Source organism: Parasteatoda tepidariorum, chromosome 6, assembly GCF_982258835.1.
Source record: "Parasteatoda tepidariorum strain Cologne lab strain chromosome 6, Ptep-v5.0, whole genome shotgun sequence".
NCBI lineage: Eukaryota > Metazoa > Arthropoda > Arachnida > Araneae > Theridiidae > Parasteatoda > Parasteatoda tepidariorum.
Window position 1 is genome coordinate 31,924,482 of NC_141760.1, and position 18,469 is coordinate 31,942,950.

At 27.3% G+C, this 18,469-nt stretch overlaps 1 protein-coding gene across 1 annotated transcript in view; it reads right to left on the reverse strand.

Annotated features, from left to right (window-relative positions):
- The window catches only part of LOC107453108 (voltage-dependent calcium channel subunit alpha-2/delta-1), a 60,009-nt gene extending 54,572 nt beyond the window's left edge, over positions 1-5,437 (reverse strand). The window contains exons 1-4 of the mRNA XM_043044668.3: positions 5,270-5,437; positions 4,797-4,878; positions 2,787-2,900; positions 2,016-2,075 (exon numbers count right to left, since the gene is read on the reverse strand). Coding sequence (XP_042900602.1) covers positions 2,016-2,075; positions 2,787-2,900; positions 4,797-4,878; positions 5,270-5,379 — 366 coding nt within the window. The 5' untranslated portion in view covers positions 5,380-5,437. The remainder of the gene's footprint in view (positions 1-2,015; positions 2,076-2,786; positions 2,901-4,796; positions 4,879-5,269) is intronic.
- Positions 5,438-18,469: the final 13,032 nt, after the last annotated feature.

Below are 18,469 nucleotides of genomic sequence, written 5' to 3' on the forward strand. Positions count from 1 at the left end.
ATCATCATTTTTTTGTGTGACCTGAATACCCTTAATCAAATAAAATCATTGAACCACTTAATTTTCTTTCTTCAAAAAAAAAAAAAAAAAAAAAAAAGTGATATGACATTCAAATAGAAGTATTAAAATATGAAAATGTAATAATTTTTTAAGAAGTAACTACTTTCTGTGTGACTATAGTGTAAAAGGCTTGGCATGAAAAATATTCACAGTTAAGATTAAAAACACATTTAAATTTTAAAAATTGATGTAATAACTTTATTTGCAAAATTATCTTTAGGTAAATGAGTATAAAGTAGTTTAAAAAATATTTTAAAGCTTATCTATAATGGTGGTAGAACTAAAATTAAAAACACTATTAAAAAGTTTAAATTTTGTACAACTATAGTTCGTTCACCAGGAGTTGGTTCTTCGTCGGAAGAAAAGTTTGAGGAGAGGAGAAATGTAGAAAGTCGGAGTAAGAGGAGAAACGTCCCCACGCTTGAAATTGAGACAACCCTTAATGTGCGCCAAATGCAAACAGTGAATTCTTTTTCAGTCACTTTCTTCTTCTTCTTTCAAATCCCCATTTCCAGCCTAGCTAGACAAGGTCCATGAGATTATTCCCCTTCAAAAAGTCCAAAACAATTAAGGGTCTTTCAATTAGGTCTTGTTTTAAAAGACCGAGGCAGTCCAGCAGATGTTCAGGGGGTGCCTGGGCCGAAGAGCACTTGGTACAGAGGGCAAAGCACTTTTCTCCTCCAGAGTACCTCAGTGATTTCAGGTGTCCACAGCAGAGACGTGTGATGGCGGTTTGAGACTGACTTCAGTCACTTACTTCGCTTTATCATCTGCAATTATATCTTTCATCACTCTAGCTAATTAAATAAATTGTAAATTTAGAAAGGGTTGTTTTCCCAGCAAAATGTCTCAAAAAGGACAAACTATACTCTTAAAAGAGAGAAATATCATCAAATTTATGAAATATTTATTGTTAAACAAACACACATAAAGATTGCAAAATAAATATTTTTGTCATATGGTCGCCAAATAGCAACCTTGTTCAGGATTGTTCACATATTTCTCCCAAAAATAGCGAAATAGTATCCTCAGATAGGACCATGTGATGAAGGCGGAGCCAAGTGCCAATTCCTGGTGAACGAACAATACCTTATGTGCAGAATGGAAATATTTTAATTTAAGAAAAGGCACTGTTTCATTTAGGGCTGGCAGCTGATCCCTATTTCTCTCTGTGCAAGAACCAAGCTGTTTTTATTGGCGGCCACATCCTGTGCTGCAGGGCCATCCGCGGGTCGTCATCTACCGAGCAATATTGGGAAACAAGAGCGCTCCTGAGGAAATGACTTTTTACTTTCTTGTTTTGTTCCTGTGTTTTTTTTGCTTTTTAACAAGTCAATTCACCTCTGCCACTTGAAATAAATAAATAAAGAAAAGGTACAAGTTCATTCAGAAAAAGCTGCTTAACTTTCTAACTCAAAACTAAGAATTGATTGTTCCTAAACGTGTCATTCAAATATTAAAGATTGCTTCTGAATATGTAAATAATGCATGATGTACAATAAAAAATTATACAAAATTGTGTCATTTTTACAGCTATTTCCTTAATGGTTTTATAAATCAAACAAAAAAAATTAAACTACGTACATGAGAACATGAAAAATTTGAATAAGAAGAAAATTTAAAGTCTAAAATAAATTTTTCTTTTAAAGTTTCATTTTACTAAGAGCTGTGTTTAAAAACTTAAAAGCTACTTTTATAAATGTATCAATAGGATCCTTAAACAACAAAGGAAAATCAGATAATTATGCTTATAATAAATATGTCTCAATTTGAATTCAGTTGCAGGTATATATTACAATGCTACTGGCATATCATAATTTTTTTACCACTCTTTGCAATAAAAATTGCCAATAAAAATTGCTTAATAAAATAGTACTTTTAAGCAATTTTTTGATATGAAGAACAATATGAATACAATATTTATATACTTAATAATATATTGGAAATATACTTGCCTGTACTGCAGGATCAAAAGCATAATTTTTTATGACTTCTTCTGCAGCAGCAACCAATCTCTAAATTGTTGAACAAAATAATAAAGATCATATAGGTATTATGAATTCTAAATGAATTTATACTAAATGAACTTTGATTTTCATACTAATTATGCACTTCATATTCAACTCATTTTATGCAAAATTTAACAAATTTTAACTTTTGCATTTACACAGTAAAGGAATTTTGATACAGATTATTGAAAATACTTTAAAGATATAATTAGGAATCAACAAATAATTAAGTTGTAAAATAAAAAAAAATAAAATAATAAAAGTACTTTTATCCACAAATGAGCACTCCGCAACTTTTTTGAAAATTGAAACATCTTTTGGAAATGAAACTTTTGGCAGATTTTGACAGTCTAAAACTTTTTCATTAAGAACAGATAAAATTTTAAATGTTGGATTTTTAACAATTTTTGAAGATATTAAACTCATTTGTTTTATCATTTCTATCTTTTAATGCATACTGAGATTCATAACAAAATCTAACATTATATTACTAGGAAATTATTATATACTACGTACCTATTAGTTATTATAGTTACATACATTGCTTTATAATAAAAGTAAGAAAATCATAATAGCTATCTTCAGAGAAACTGGTTTATATACAAAAATTTTATTTGACAACACTAAATGAATATATATATCAAAGATAAACAAATATAAATATAAAATTATAGACAGATAGAATAAAAAAAAAAAGATCTAAAAAAATTGGCTTACATCTAATGCTTGAGTCTTTACAAACAGATTTGCTGAGAGATCTTGGGCCATTCTATCAACCAAGCTGTGACCATCCACTTTAGTTGGCTTGGCTTTTCGTAAATCATCGAATTTCTTAAATATTTAAAAAAAATATGTACCTTAACAATAATTCATAAATTAAACTTAAAAAATGACACAAGAGAAAATTGCTTAGATTAATCAGGGTGCGTAACCAAATTATTCAACAAAAAATAAGCACCTTTTAGGCACTTTTCAAGCACTCAAAAATATTTTTAAGCACTTTAAAAAAATATCCTATCTAGGCAGGGTTGGAAAGTTTTTGATAATTGACAGTTTTATTTTGTTTTAACTGTCATGTCAAAAAAAAAAAAAAAAAAAAAAACCTTTTGGCACTGTTTTTGACAATTGTCAAAAATCATGAAATTTTAAATCATGTAAAACAAATGGCGTTTTCATACGCCACGGACTGACAATATGCTGAAATAGATTGGGATTGAATTAATTGTGAAAACGATGAATAGAACAATGTGAACTACGAAAATCAACATGGTAAAGGAAAAATCTAATTCTGAAAAATGGAAAATTAAGCACTTTTTAGAAACACCCAAAGAAAAAAGCACCTTTAACGGCTTTTAAAAAAACAAAAATCGAAAATAAGCACCTTTAAGCACTTTTTTTAACACTACGCATCCTGTTAATGTGCATAATATATTAAGATGCTAATAAATGACAATAGCAACATTTAAAGTTATAGATAACTTAATTTCATTAACCTAATTATGACTATTCATATAAAAAATGCCTTCTGTAGAGGATCAAAATTGTGATTGCACGTCTTCGGATCATCTTCAATGATGCTCCCCAGACTGTGACCAATAGACCATTGAGATATTAGTTAATGGATTTTTATAAATATTTGAAATCACTAGTCACACGTAAACAATTCATAATATATTAAGATGATAATAAATAACAATAGCAACATTTAAAGTAATAGACAACTTAATTTCATTAACCTAATTATGGCTATTCATATAAAAAAAAGTCCCTTCTTTAGAGGATCAATTGATGGCATGTCTCCGGATCATCCTCTATGATGCTTCCCAGACTGTGACCAATAGCCCATTGAGATATTAATTAATGGATTTTTATTAATATTTGAAATCACTAATCACACATAAACAATTCACTTATAAATAAATTAAAGCATATAAAATAAAAAACAGAGAATTATTTAATATAAAAAATACTAAAGAAACTAATAAACAGTTAATATTCTACGGAAATTTGACAACTTTAATCAAATATAACCATTGCCTTTCATTTTAGTTTAGCTTTTTGTAAATCTTGGAATTTCTCAAATAAATACATAGATAAAAAATATTAATTACAATACAAATTTATCATATAAAATACAAATAAGAGAAAATTACTTACAAAATGTTAAAATCATTATCAAGATTAAAGGATCATGTAAATCTCTAAGATTATATTTTTTGCTAATTCTGAAATTCCTTAAATAAGAATATTGATAAACAATTTAAATTTATAACATAAATTAAGAAAATGAATCATAATTACAATAGTAATTAATCATATAAAATACAAATAAGAGAAAACTACCTACAAAATGTTAAAATCATTATCAAGATTAAAAGATCATGTAAATCTCTAAGATTATACTTTTTGCTAATTCTGAAATTCCTTAAATAAGAATATTGATAAACAATTTAAATTTATAACATAAATTAAGTAAATAAATCAGGAAAAAATTACCTACATAATAATAAAGAACAATAACAGGATTTAAAGGTAATGCAAATCCTTAGGATATTGCAAGTCCTAGAATTCCTTAAATAAGGGGATAGATAAACATTTATAATTAGGTATAATAAAAATTAAGCATGTAAAATGCATAAAAAAGAAAGTTACTGAAACTAATGAGAAAAATATGAACGAAAAAATAAAAAACAGTTATTAACAATTAAAATGACATTAATTATTTACCGTTTCAAGATTTTTTAATCCAGTGAATTTATCCAACTCCTGCGAAACACGACTTTGAAAATTTTCGGCCCAACTGTGAACACTGAAAAGATAAATAAATCACAGCGATTCAATAGATATTCATACATATTTTTAACGAGATAATTAAGAAAAATAGACACATTATTTTTCTAAATATCATAGATTATAAAAAAATTGACGAATTCCTCAAAAGATTAACAAAACAAATGGATGAAATTCCGATACTTATAACTATTATGGTATTATAACTATTAAGATATGTCATTCAAATTATACATAAGTTTTCGGCATGGAAAATAAACAAGTAAATTTTCTTGTGTGTGCGCAGATATTGCGAAATCATAGAGAGAATTCCTTTTCAAGTGACAGTGGTGTAATATTATAATTTTTGAAGACAGCAATTTAAGGATACTAATTTTGGAATAAATTGATCTTTAATTCTGTTAACTTACTATTCTCGGCTTGGAAAACCTTCTAAAGCGTCGATTAGAGCTAAATTTACCAATAAAAAACATAAATTTAGGTTTATAGCCAGCCGCAGAGATGTACCGCTAGTCGCCATTACGGCATTTTGCAGGGGAAGAGGGAGAGGAGGGATGTGGGAGGTAAGATCCTCGCCACCTATAATGCGTCACGTGATTTCCGAAGACTCTCCTGTGGCAGAGGCTACACCGCGGTACTCAAAAGCGCGCTTCACATAAGTGAAAATCCAGATTTTTCCTGATTTTGGCACGCAGCAGGTTGTTGCGGAACTTTCTCAAACTTTGGGATTATATATAGTGATAATATTTTGGAACAAAAATAGGATTCTTTGGATTATTTCAACTGAAATTATGAGAATGGAATATAAAGGAATCTATTGGATGCTTAAAATTACAGAAATAATTACTAAAATAATAATTACGCAATATAAAAATTGGGATAATTTGATTTTTTAAAAGTAACCATCATTGTTTAAAATTTTTTCCACAATTCTTTTATTTTTTTTCTTTGATTTTAAATCATTTCTTTCGGATTTGACAATTTATTTATTTATTTTTTTCATTAAAAAATTGTTCGATAAATATTCTTTTATTTTTCATACATAATATTCTCTCATTTTTCTTATGAAAAATATTAAAAACCGTAATGATTTCTAAAAAATTACAAAATACAAATTTAAAATTTTATGAAGTAAGAAACGGGTTAAAAAATAGCAATAGAAAAAAAAAAAATAGGATAAATTTCAAAAATGATTAGTAAAGTACTATTTTCACAATGTGAAAATTGGGGCCGTTAGGATTTCTAAATATTATCCTTAATATCTCTTAATTTTTTCTCAAATAATTTATTTTCATTTACCATTTTTTTTTTCAATAATCTCAAATTTTACACTTTGTCTTGTATTTTTTAAAAAAAATATTCAGCACCATTTACAAACAATGGAATTTTTTGGAAAAGAAATGTTAAGATGCTAATTTAAAATTCTCTATCATACAAATTTAATAACGGCAATCAAAAGAAGAAAGTAAAATAGGACAAAAAAGATTATGAGAAAAAAAAAGTTTTCATGTTTATTTTTAAACATTTTGAACAAATAAAAGAAATCAATAACCTATTAAAATTAATTTCAAAATTAATTTTTCTGTCACTTTCTAAATTTTGAAACACAATTATATATATATATATATATATATATATATATATATATATATATATATATATATATATATATATATATATATATATATATATATATATATATATATATATATATATATATATATATATATATATATATATATATATATATATATATATATATATATATATATATATATATATATATTTAATCTGATACGTAAGGAATAATAAAAAAGCTTTAAAAAAATTCTGTCTTAGACAAAAATTATTTTTGACAAAAGCCTAAGCAGAAATTAAAAAAATGTACACTTTTTGTTTAATATTAACAAGCATAGGCAATTATGTTGTTGTTGTTAATTTACTTCGCACTAGAGCTGCACAATGGGCTATTGGCGACTGTCTGGGAAACATCCCGGAGGATGATCCGAAGGCATGCAATCACAATTTTGATCCTCTGCGGAGGGGATGGCACCCCCGCTTTGGTAGCCCGACGACCTGCGCGCGAAGTCGAGCACTTTACGGTAGAACAGTTTAACGAGGACCAATACCGCACGCCCTCGGTCTCTACGCAGACTGATCCAAGTGGTCACCCACCCGCACACTGACCGTAACCAGTGATGCTTGACTTCGGTGATCTGCTGGGAACCGTGTCTTAACGATCAGTCCACTGCGGGACCATAGGCAATTATGTTATGGTACTAAAAATAATTATTTATGTTCTATGTCCTTTCTCCTTTGTGTGTGAATGTGACCCGCCCTATAAACGGGTTGTGGTAGTGTGACGTGGGCGACGCTGTTCCACCGCCGTGGCTTCGCCACAGGTGCCCACTGGGTAACGAAAAGAGAATTAGCAGTTCTGGCACTTTCTGTGGCCAATGGACAATAGCTCCAAGTGCCCGCCATTAAAAAAAAAAAAAAAAAAAAAAAAAAAAAATATATATATATATATATATTTATCACCACAGTGATAAGCAACTAAAATGCATAGAGGATTTACGACTCTTGAATATCTAATGTCGTATCCCTACTCCCCTACTTTATACAAATTCCAGAATTCGTTGGAAATTTTAAGCTAATTATTGCAAATCAACTACTATAGATTATCACAAGATTGAAAGAATTTTGATTATTTATCCAAATGAATTAGAATGTGTAAAAACCAAATCACTTCCTTTATTTCTCATCATTCAGAAAAGTTTTAGTTTACTAAACATTTGACATTTCATTAAAAAAACAAAAACAAAAAAAACTATAATTTGGGAAAGAATGCATTTACAAAAAAAAAAAAGTCATTATCCCAGATTCCATTGATATTCTCGATTTTGAGTCTATTTAAAAACGCGCGTAAAGATCTCATTTTAAAATATAAGTTATTTAAAAAAAAATATCGAAAATTAAACTCTAAAGCTAAATTGTACAAGTTCGCTGGACTACTACTCTTATAAAGATTCTATTCCTCTTATATCTATAATTCTACTCTTATAAAGATTCTATTCCTCTTATATCTATAATTCTACTCTTATAAAGATTCTATTCCTCATATATCTATAATTCTATAATTCTACTCTTATAAAGATTCTATTCCTCTTATATCTATAATTCTATAATTCTACTCTTATAAAGATTCTATTCCTCTTATATCTATAATTCTATAATTCTACTCTTATAAAGATTCTATTCCTCTTATATCTATAATTCTACTCTTATAAAGAACACTAACATTTGCACGATTCATTAGTATTTGTGTTAATCATAACTTTTCATAATCCATTTAAATTAGACTTTTTCTTCGGAAAAATTAATATCCAAGATCCTTTTCTTTTCTCCATAGAAAGCTTTGTAATGTTCCTTTAAATCAGTGTTTCCCAAAGTGTGGTACGCGTACCTCACCCATACGGGAACAGTTTAGCCGGGGTACGTGTTCTTATGCGAAATATCTTGCAACAAACGAAAATTTCAAACAATTTTATTTAAAAACAAAGCTAGCCATGAAAATTTCCGATTACTTAATTTTTTTTTCTATTGACTATTTTTTGCAGAGTTAGCAGTTAATAATTAGTGGTGTCAACAGACAGTTGTGATTTTTAACTTTGTGTAATTTTTTATGGTAAAGGTTTGTAATAAATTCTACGCATTTTGATTATTTTTATAAAACATAATTTTTATCCCTATAACTGTTCTCACAGCAAAAACAATGTCACCCTTCTCACTGATGCAAATAAACTTATTAACAAAACTTTGAAACCAAAAAAGAAAAATAAACATATTTTTAAAAAATCGATTCATTTCTTTATTAGTGGTATACAGCGTTGCGAAAAATATGGAAAAGGGAACGCAAAATTCATAAGTTTGGAAAACATTGCCTTAAATGATACATGAAAACTCTCCCATTTGAGGGAAATGGAGGTTTTTGAGGGGGATAGTTGAATTTCTTCTAGGGAGGTAAGTGTGCAATTTAAAGTTTATAAGTAACTAATGCCAAAAGAAATACTTTTTCTGCAAATAAACTTCAAACTATTCATTATATTGATTAGTGTATAGTTTTATTCGATTCCGCGTAAAAGTTACATAGGAAACGATGTCTTACTTGTTGAGTTAACAATATCAGACGCATGAATTGGTACAAGTACAAATATGTACTTTTTGTACATAAAATCCTAATAGCTTTTAAACTATTGGTCTGATCATCTCGTGATTTGTTTCATTTCATTCCGCGGAAAGTAAGGGATCAGAAAAAATACCGCTTTTGCGTGTGTAAATTGTTCACAATTCTCCCCCAAAATCACCCCCATTTCCCGTCTAAAAAGAGTGAAGCGTGCAGGGGAGTAAGGGAGTTTACAGGCATTGTTTATAGCGACATAGCAAAGCTTTTTATAAATAAAAAAATAAATAAAAAAATTGGGTATAAATTTTTCTAAAGAAACATCGTTTTTTCTTTTTTTCTTGTTATTTTTTCGCTATAATTACTGAGCTACCATAAAAAAAAAAATTAAGATTGGATAAATTTGCTTAAAAGAGGATCCTGAATTTTCAAGATAATAATAATAATATAAATAATAATAAATAAATAAGTGAATAAATAGGTAAATAAATAAATAAATAAAAACACTTTGTTTCGTTGTATTTTCAGAAAATAAAAGTATGTGAAATATTTTACGAAGTTGGCTTATCTAAATTTAAAATTTTGAGTCAAAACTGCTGAACAAAACAGTGTTGTGTAACTTGCATCACATCACAGATGATAACTACAATACTTCAATGACGTGATATATTGCCCTCAACTACTTTTTTACTGCGTCCTATCGATACTTTAGCAGACAGAAACTTTAAAATATTGTTTACTTTATAGTTTCTGTAGTATATTTATTTAAATATTAAACTTATTCAGCAATAATTAACTGTCTAAAGAAATGCTAATCTATAATTATATAATAATAATTATATCTAAAGAAATATCAAATACTTATTTACTGTTGTACGAAAACTATATGATCTAAAATTTCTAAAATAAATTTGATTCAAAATACTAAACTACTTGAACTACTGAACTATATTAACAATTCTATCATTCGCTTTTTTGTTTGCCTTTTGAGCATCATAATAGTTTGTATAATTCTTTTTCCATTTGTTTTGTTCCCCTTCTCAATTTCTTCTTTTACAGAATATAATTAATCTGCTACTATGAATGATTTTAGGTATAGCGAGTGAATAAAGAAAAAATAAAATGATTTAACTAAGAAAGGAAAGGAATTAATAAATAAATGTATCGGCAAATCAATTTGTAAGTAAATAAAAAAAAAAGTTTATACAAGTCTATAATTTGTGGTAGGACAGTTCATATTTTATACGAGTTTATATAAATCTATAACATGTGGTTTATTGTGGCTAATGCTGCAGTTGATATTTTCTTCCTTTATATTTAATTATTAAATTATGCATGGATAAAATAATAAATTATATAATTAAATAATTGATTTAAAAATAATAAACAAATTACATAATTTTAACTCAACTCATAAAACCTCGGTAATTTAGAATGACTTTCAATTATCATTCTATTAAATTTTTTCAAAATCTAAAATACGTAATCGACATTATATTAACCAATAACAGTTTTCGAATAAAAATTTTGAATCTAAACTGTAGGAATCATATATTCCTTTAAAATAATGAAGTTATTTTAAATTAATACATGAAAATTAGTTCTGTAAAAAAATATTTTTCTTTTTAGCTTTTAAACAAAAACTATCATAATTCAAGCATATGCGAAATAATAAAATGTAAATTATAGATCTACAATTAAAATGAACTTTTGACATTTGAGATTAACGTATTTCTTTCATGACAAAAAATAACTCACAGTTAATTTAGCTAATTAATTTCAACTTTTGAAATTATACTATTTTTTTATTTAGATCTAACGTTAAGATTGCATTCAAATTTTTCGTCTGAAGTATTTCTATATAATTAATGGATAATATTTTAATTAAAATAATTCATTATCTTTTTCGCAATTTCAATTCTTCCTTGAATTAAAAGTGTAATATAGTGCACAATTTGTTTAATTATATTACTTAATACTTATTTTTCTGTGTTAGATTTAAAGCTTCTTTAAAACAAAATTAAAATAAAAGTATTTATCCATTGAAATAACTGTACTGTTTTAAAAACTGTTATTCAACTCAATATTTAAAGCATGCTGAAATATTATATGTATAAAGTTTTAAATTTACTAAAAAGCGTTTTTAATTATTCGAACTTCGAAAATTTTTATTTTCTAAAAAATTTAGTTATATGAAGCAAGAACATGTTCAATTTTTTGCAGATAATCTAGTGATGATGTGGTGCCTTTATAGGCATAATATATTTTTCTAGCTTATAAAATTTCTTTAATTTCATGAATTTATTTTTTTTTTTAAAATTTCTCAATCATGTTATGATTAAATTAAGCCACTTACTTAATTTTTATCCATTTCATAAATAGCAAAGCTAAATATTTTTTTTTTAGCAATCAAAGTAAGGCTATCTTTTTAATTCAATATAAGTGTATAAGGGGCCGTTCAAAAAGTACGTACACAAAAATGGAGAAATTTTAAACCCCTCCCCCCCCCCTTCGTACATTACCGTACATAAGGTCTTACTCCCCCCCTTAGAGTACGTACATTTTATTAGTCTACCCCCCTTTTTCATAAAAATTAAAATAATTATGTTTTAAATAAAATTAAATATTTACTTAAGGAGTGTGTAGGATAAAGTCAAATTTAAATTTGGTGTATGTTTATAAAGTACGTACTTTGTATAATACCTCCCCCCCCCTCCCCATCGTACAAAACCGTACATAATAGCAAATCCCCTCCCCCCCCTTCGGGATGTACGTACTTTTTGAACGGCCCCTAACTCATAAATTGTCTCTACTAACCGAACATCAAAATCTATTTTTAATCCTTTATTTTATGCTACTTTTATTTCTCTGACCACAAAATATTTCGATTATAGGGTTATGTTAAATTCCTACTGTAAAAAAATCTAAATCTAGCTAATTTAAAACTTAATATTAATAATGCGGCTTTATTTTTTTGATATATTATGTATTGATAATTGGCAGAATTTTGGATTTCTTCCCTTGCTTCTATGTGTCCGTTAGTAACTATTCATTCACTGGAAATATGAACTTCGTAATGCGGCTTTATTTTTTGCGATAATAATTCGCAGAATTTTGAATCCCTTCCCTTTCTTCTAAGTGTCCGTTTGCAATTCATTCGCTGGAAATATGAACTTCTTGGCGTTAGGACTGGAGAGAAGAATTTGGATATCTGATGGCCCCTTAGTTCGAATGTTGAAAGTATCACAAATTTCGTATAAAAGCCGTTATCTAACAGAAACTTACAGAATTTTATTTCTCAGAAACTATTCGACCGATTTCGCTCAAATTTTCCATTAGGCCTTTTAAAATATAAAATTTTTCATACCTTACAATTCAAAATATTTTAAATAAAAATTTTACGGCATAAAATAATGTAAAAATAATAAATACTTAATAAAAGTTATATATTACATGAAATTATCTTTGGATAAAACAGTTTTTCAATTGTGTGCAAAAATTTAAGTCTCCAAAAAAGTTCTCGAGTACGGTGAAATACACAAAAAGTAAAATTAACATTAAGGGCTCCGAAGTTTGGACCATTCTCCTAACCAAACTATGGGGACCATATTTTTCAGAATGCGGTTACCCCCTATATTTTAGGAGTCAGAAATCCAAACCCGTTGGAAAAAAATATGCTGTTATTCAGAGAAAGAGCGTTTTTCTGTCAGATTTTATATTTTAAAACACCGTCTGCACTTATAGTTTAGCATATCTGTGGTTACCACTTCGAACCATTAAAATTGAGTCCCAGAACGTGAAGATCTGATCATTAGATCAATAGTTATTTAAGGTGGTCCTTTTATTTTTTGTGTACTGTACAAGAAATTTTCACTATTACCAATCTGATACGATAAATCATGAGGTAGAAATTTTATTTCAAATTATTATGTTTCTGTTGAAAATTAATTTTTGTTTGTCAGCAATCTTAGCTGTTGGTGCAAAATTGTTTATTGAAGTAAAATAATATATTGTAAAAACTGTGGAATGAGGTGATTTTGATTGTAATTCTGATGTAATAATTTTTGATTGTAAATAATTAACGGGGTAAAAATAAGTTTTTCTTTTGTAATATTCGTATTGTTTTTTATTTTATTGCGTGATAATAATAAAGAAGAACATTTTCAAGTTTTGAAAATGAAAACAATGTTTTAAAAATGTTTGTGAAACTATAAATTTTTTATGTATCATTGTAATTATATATTATTGTATATTTATATTATCTATATATTATTGTATAATATAAATTTTTATATATTTTATATAATAATTTGTATTTATTATTGGTAACTTTTAAATACTTTCCAACTACGTTACTTTCGAAATCAAAGTGGTTGTTAAACTAATTTTTGAAGTGTATATAAGCACCAAATATTCTAGATTGAAGATTAGCTTAATTTTATAAAATGTTTTCCAACAGCTAAATCAATCTGCTTTTCGAAGTTAATTACATAACTAAAATAAAATAAATAAATTGATATAAATAAATATCCTCTTACTCTACCTATATAAAAAAAATAATAAAATTATCTTATTCCTTTTAATATAAAAAAGTAATAAATAAATACTATAAAAAAATTCATACCTCTCTACTGAATCAAAAAATAAAATTCACATATTCTATTAATATAAAAAAAAATTCTCATCTCTATCGATATTAAATTACGTTTATCATTTTCTGATTTTGTTTTACTAAAGATATCGACTTGCTGTTGCCTCTACATGTTATTTTTTTCTTTATTCCTAAATGGTAGATTTTCGCAATTTTTATATTCTCGACAATAATGAAAGAGCTTTGTAGTGGCTGGAATTCAATAACTATGTTAATAGCTTTGAACCTCTTTCCAATTTCTAAAACACACATTTTGAGCGTACGTGACACTTTGCTTAAACTTATAGTTTAAACCACGTCAATTTTCTTAAACATGCAGTTTGATCTGCACGCATTTCTTAAACATGCATTTTGATCTGTACCCATTTCATAAACATGCATTTCTAGCCGAGTTAATTAAAAAACACGCATTTTTAGTTTGGTGAAAAACAAAAAGCACACAGACGATGAGATATTACATATATGCCACCATGCAGGTTAATCCGATTCTGCAGTCTCTTAATTAACTGGGTTGTACGGAAAATGCCCCATCTTAGATAGGCGAATAACTCAAACAATTGAACGAATGCAAATTTTTAATAAAAAAATTTAGAATTATAGAAAATATAAAAACAGGACGTAAATATATTACATTTGAATCTCAGTATGCTGAAACGGAAACAGTCCTGTTAAGCACTTATCATGAAAACTAAAAAGAATATTTTTTTTCTGCTTTTTTTTCTGTAAAAAAAACTCATTTTGAGTTAGGGGGAAAACAATAAGCACACCGATGTGGTATACATATGCAACCGTTTTGGCAAATCTGATACCGTAGACTCTCAAATAACTGGGTTGTACGGAAAATGCTCCATCTTAGATAAACGAATAACCCAAACAATAAGATTTATACAAATTTTGTAATTAATAAATATTTGTAATTAATAAACTTCGCATACAATCTGCACATTACCTACTAGGCACTTGTTAAAGTTAAAATAAGATCTATGCTTAAATTTAAAAAAGAAAAAAAAATGTTATTTATTATTTTTTGCTAGAACTAAGACATGAAGCTATTAAAAATAAGAATCAACACATTAGCTATTAGTATCAGTTATCAATCACTTTAAAAACTATAATACAAACAATCAGTTTGAAATACTATTAAAATTATGAAATTAACATAATGTCATTTATTTACTTTTCAATATTTAAAACCTCAAGTCAATAAAATACAATCAAACAATCAACAGGTTGGTTGATAGTATGAAATAAATAAATGTTCGTATTTTAGAGAAAGCTCTTAATTCAGCCGTTGCTTTTTAAAGCGTTCCACTGTTTAATCTGCGAACTTTAGTAATTTGTACAGTGCGCAAAAAAAAAAAAAAAAAAAAAAAATCTCCGAAATTTAAAAAAGTTTTACTTTTTAAATTCGGTTTTTCAAGAACTAATCAGCCGATTGTAACAAAATTGCATTCTGTGCAAAATTGCATTCTTTCAAATGACATAAAAAATTTTATACCTTACAATTCAACTAAAATCAATTAAATACTTATAATTAAATAAAATGATGAAGGTAATAAATACTTATTAAAAATTATTTTTCGTATGGAATTATTTTTAGCTAAACAAATTTTACAGTTATGTCAAAAAAATTATCAATTAACTTTTAAAAAATGTCCAGATATGGCAAAATTCGCAAAAAATAAAATTAACATTAAGGGGTCTAAGCTTTGGACCGCTGTCCTGACCAAACTATTGGAAGTATTTACCCCCTATACTCAGAGCCGAATTATACCTTTCGTAGGCCCTAGGCATAGCCGTTTTTAGGGCCCTCCCCTCCTTCCCCTCTTTTCAAAATATATGTTAAAATTTTCTTGCATATTTTTTTAAACATTTTTATTAATATGTATTTTAATTTACAAATTTGTTTATCGAACTTTATCTGCAATGTATCTTCATAATTTTGTGCAAAATACACTTGTTGTTTTTGAAGCTAAATTATTCTTGTCAACAAATTTTTTTCTCTCAAGTTTTTCGTAGGCCCCTGAATTTCGTAGGCCCTAGGCACGTGCCTAGTGTGCCTATAGGTTAATCCGGCCCTGCCTATACTTCAGGAGTCAGAAATCCGAATCCGTCGGAAAAAAGGTATGTTTATTTGGAAAAAGTACGTTTTTACGTCTGATTTCGTAACTTAAAATATCGTCTACATGAATTAATTTCCATATTTGAGGTCATGCCTTCGAACTATTAAAATTTAATGCTAGAACGTGAAGATCCGATCATTAGATCAAAAGTTATTTAGGGTGGTTCGTTTATTTTTTTGCTCACATTATTTTTTGCGCTCATTTTATATGATACATTAACGGCGCTTTCGAACTTTAACGGTAACATACATAAAACTTCTTGCACAAGTCACTATATTCCTGAATTTATTTTGCTATTCATATATAGAAGGGATTGGTATTTGATAATGGCAGATAAAAATATCTTGTTTTTCTAGGATTTCTTTTAAAATAAAAACAATCTAAATAACTTAAAGTTTAGTAAAAATTATTCCCAAACTCTAATGTTTTACTAATGTAATGTAATGTAGGTCTTAATTATATAAATCTGATCAGTCATTTTTCAAATTTCATTTAACTTAAAAGGAAAGGCAAATTATCATTTATTGGTTTGTCTTACTAGAACACGTTGGAAATAAATACACCTTATAAAAATAAAAAAAGTAATTAAATGTATCGTAAATTAATTATTTAAGAAAAAAGTTTAAATGACTGCAAAAGATTTTATGCATAACAATGATTTATGTTTTTTTGTGAAAAAGGGGGACGCTAGATGCTTATTCAAAGTATTACTGATTTAAATATTATTTAAAAGACATAAATCTTTATCATAACATTCTTTTTCAGAGTAATTAAAAAAAATAGAAGCGTTTTTTTTGTAATGATAATCAGTTTCTTAAAGAGAACCAATAAAAATAGTAAAAACTTTGCTTTCTGCATAAAAAAATAATAATAATTGTTTAGCATAGAGGCGTTTCCTTTCTGCGAAAAATTAATTTCTGCGAATTCTTTCAACGTTTTTCCCTTTCTTTCCTGTGTCGCGATAAACTATGAATAAATAAAATATGCTTTATAAAAACATTTCCCTCTCATGAATATTTATTCTTTTATTTTTAAAAAAAAGAAGTACAACTGCTTATTAAGACTATAAAAATAAAGCAAGATAAAAATCGTGTATTTTTTAACTAAGATAATTCTACCCATAAATCTTTTTAGCACGATTATATACATTCGCAAACACATTTATTATGAACCCTTATTTAACGAATTCCTTGCTTTAACGAGGAAGGTTTAAATAAATGTTTGGTTTAATATTTAAAACCTTATATAAAATCCTGTTATAGCATAACTCGGATTTAAGGAATTTTTCCTTAACATCATGAAAATTATTTTTTTTGAAGCTGTCCGAAAAAAATATTAGAATATCTGTGTGCATTTCATTCTCTTTAAAGGGATTTAAAAACGCCCATTAAGCTCAATTTGTCGAAAATTGTATGTAGAGGAGCAATAAAAACACAATGTTCCTCATACGTCATGATAAAATCACACATATACATGAATGAGTCAAAATTTCTCAAATGTAACAAGAAAAATCAAAAATGTATATTATTTTATGAAACTATGCACCTTAAATAACTTTTTATCTGAAAAAACATGGGTTAAAACAATTCTCCAAAAAATAAATGCCTCTCGAGGATTGCTATATGACATCGAAAAAACTTTTCAGTTCTCGTCTGTAATAAGAGCTCTTCAAAATAAATAAACAAATTAATAAAAATAATGCTGCAAAATTAAATAAATAAAATATGAATACCCTATAAATTTTTGAATTCTGAGTTAAATTATGCTTAAAGAAAAACAAAGGGAATGCACTGCGAAAGGCATAAAAATTGAGATATCATAGTTTCGGTTCTATAAACAAGAACCTTCCTCAGTGATGAAACGCAAAATGGCAGTAGAGAAATAACCAGACAATCACATTGAAATTAGGAAAAATTTTGTTTAACCAATAGGGGAAGAGAAACGAGCTTTAAGAAGATGATTAAAAATTCTATAGGCGAGAATTTTTCTGTGTGTCAAAAATGCTGGAAAAAAGCGCGAGACAAACCTGGTGAAACAAGTAAAAAAAGTGGTTCAACCAATAGGATGCATGGGGGTGGGAAGCATTCCTCCTACTTTTTTCTTATTTCTCTTGTAAATGGTAACAATGGAAATGGAGAATCCTACTTAATTACAAAATAAATAAATAAATAAATAAATAAATAAATAAATAAATAAATAAATAAATAAATAAATAAAAAAAATGAATAAAATTGAAAAAAAATCACCTGGCACTTAAAATGAAAAGTTTAATTACAAAATTTTTCGATGAAAAAATTCGTAGGTGAGATCAAAGCTCCCTCTTTATTACCCTTTACGCTTTACCATACATAACCTTATATTTTATCCTTCTTAAGTCAACAAAACAACCCCCACTTTTAATCTAAAACCTCCATTTTTCATTAAAATTATTTTTTGCATGAATTTTATCAAAACCGCTGATTCCATCTCATGATATTATGAATTGTAAATGACTAACTTAGACCGTAGACTCTTCTTAAACAGAAATACCCAAATTTTAATCATCAAATGAGCAAAGTGTAGATTAATCATAGTCTGAATACATACGAAAAATGCTCGAAGTATGAATAGAAGACGTAAATTACATCCATCAAAGAGATACGTCTAATTTCGT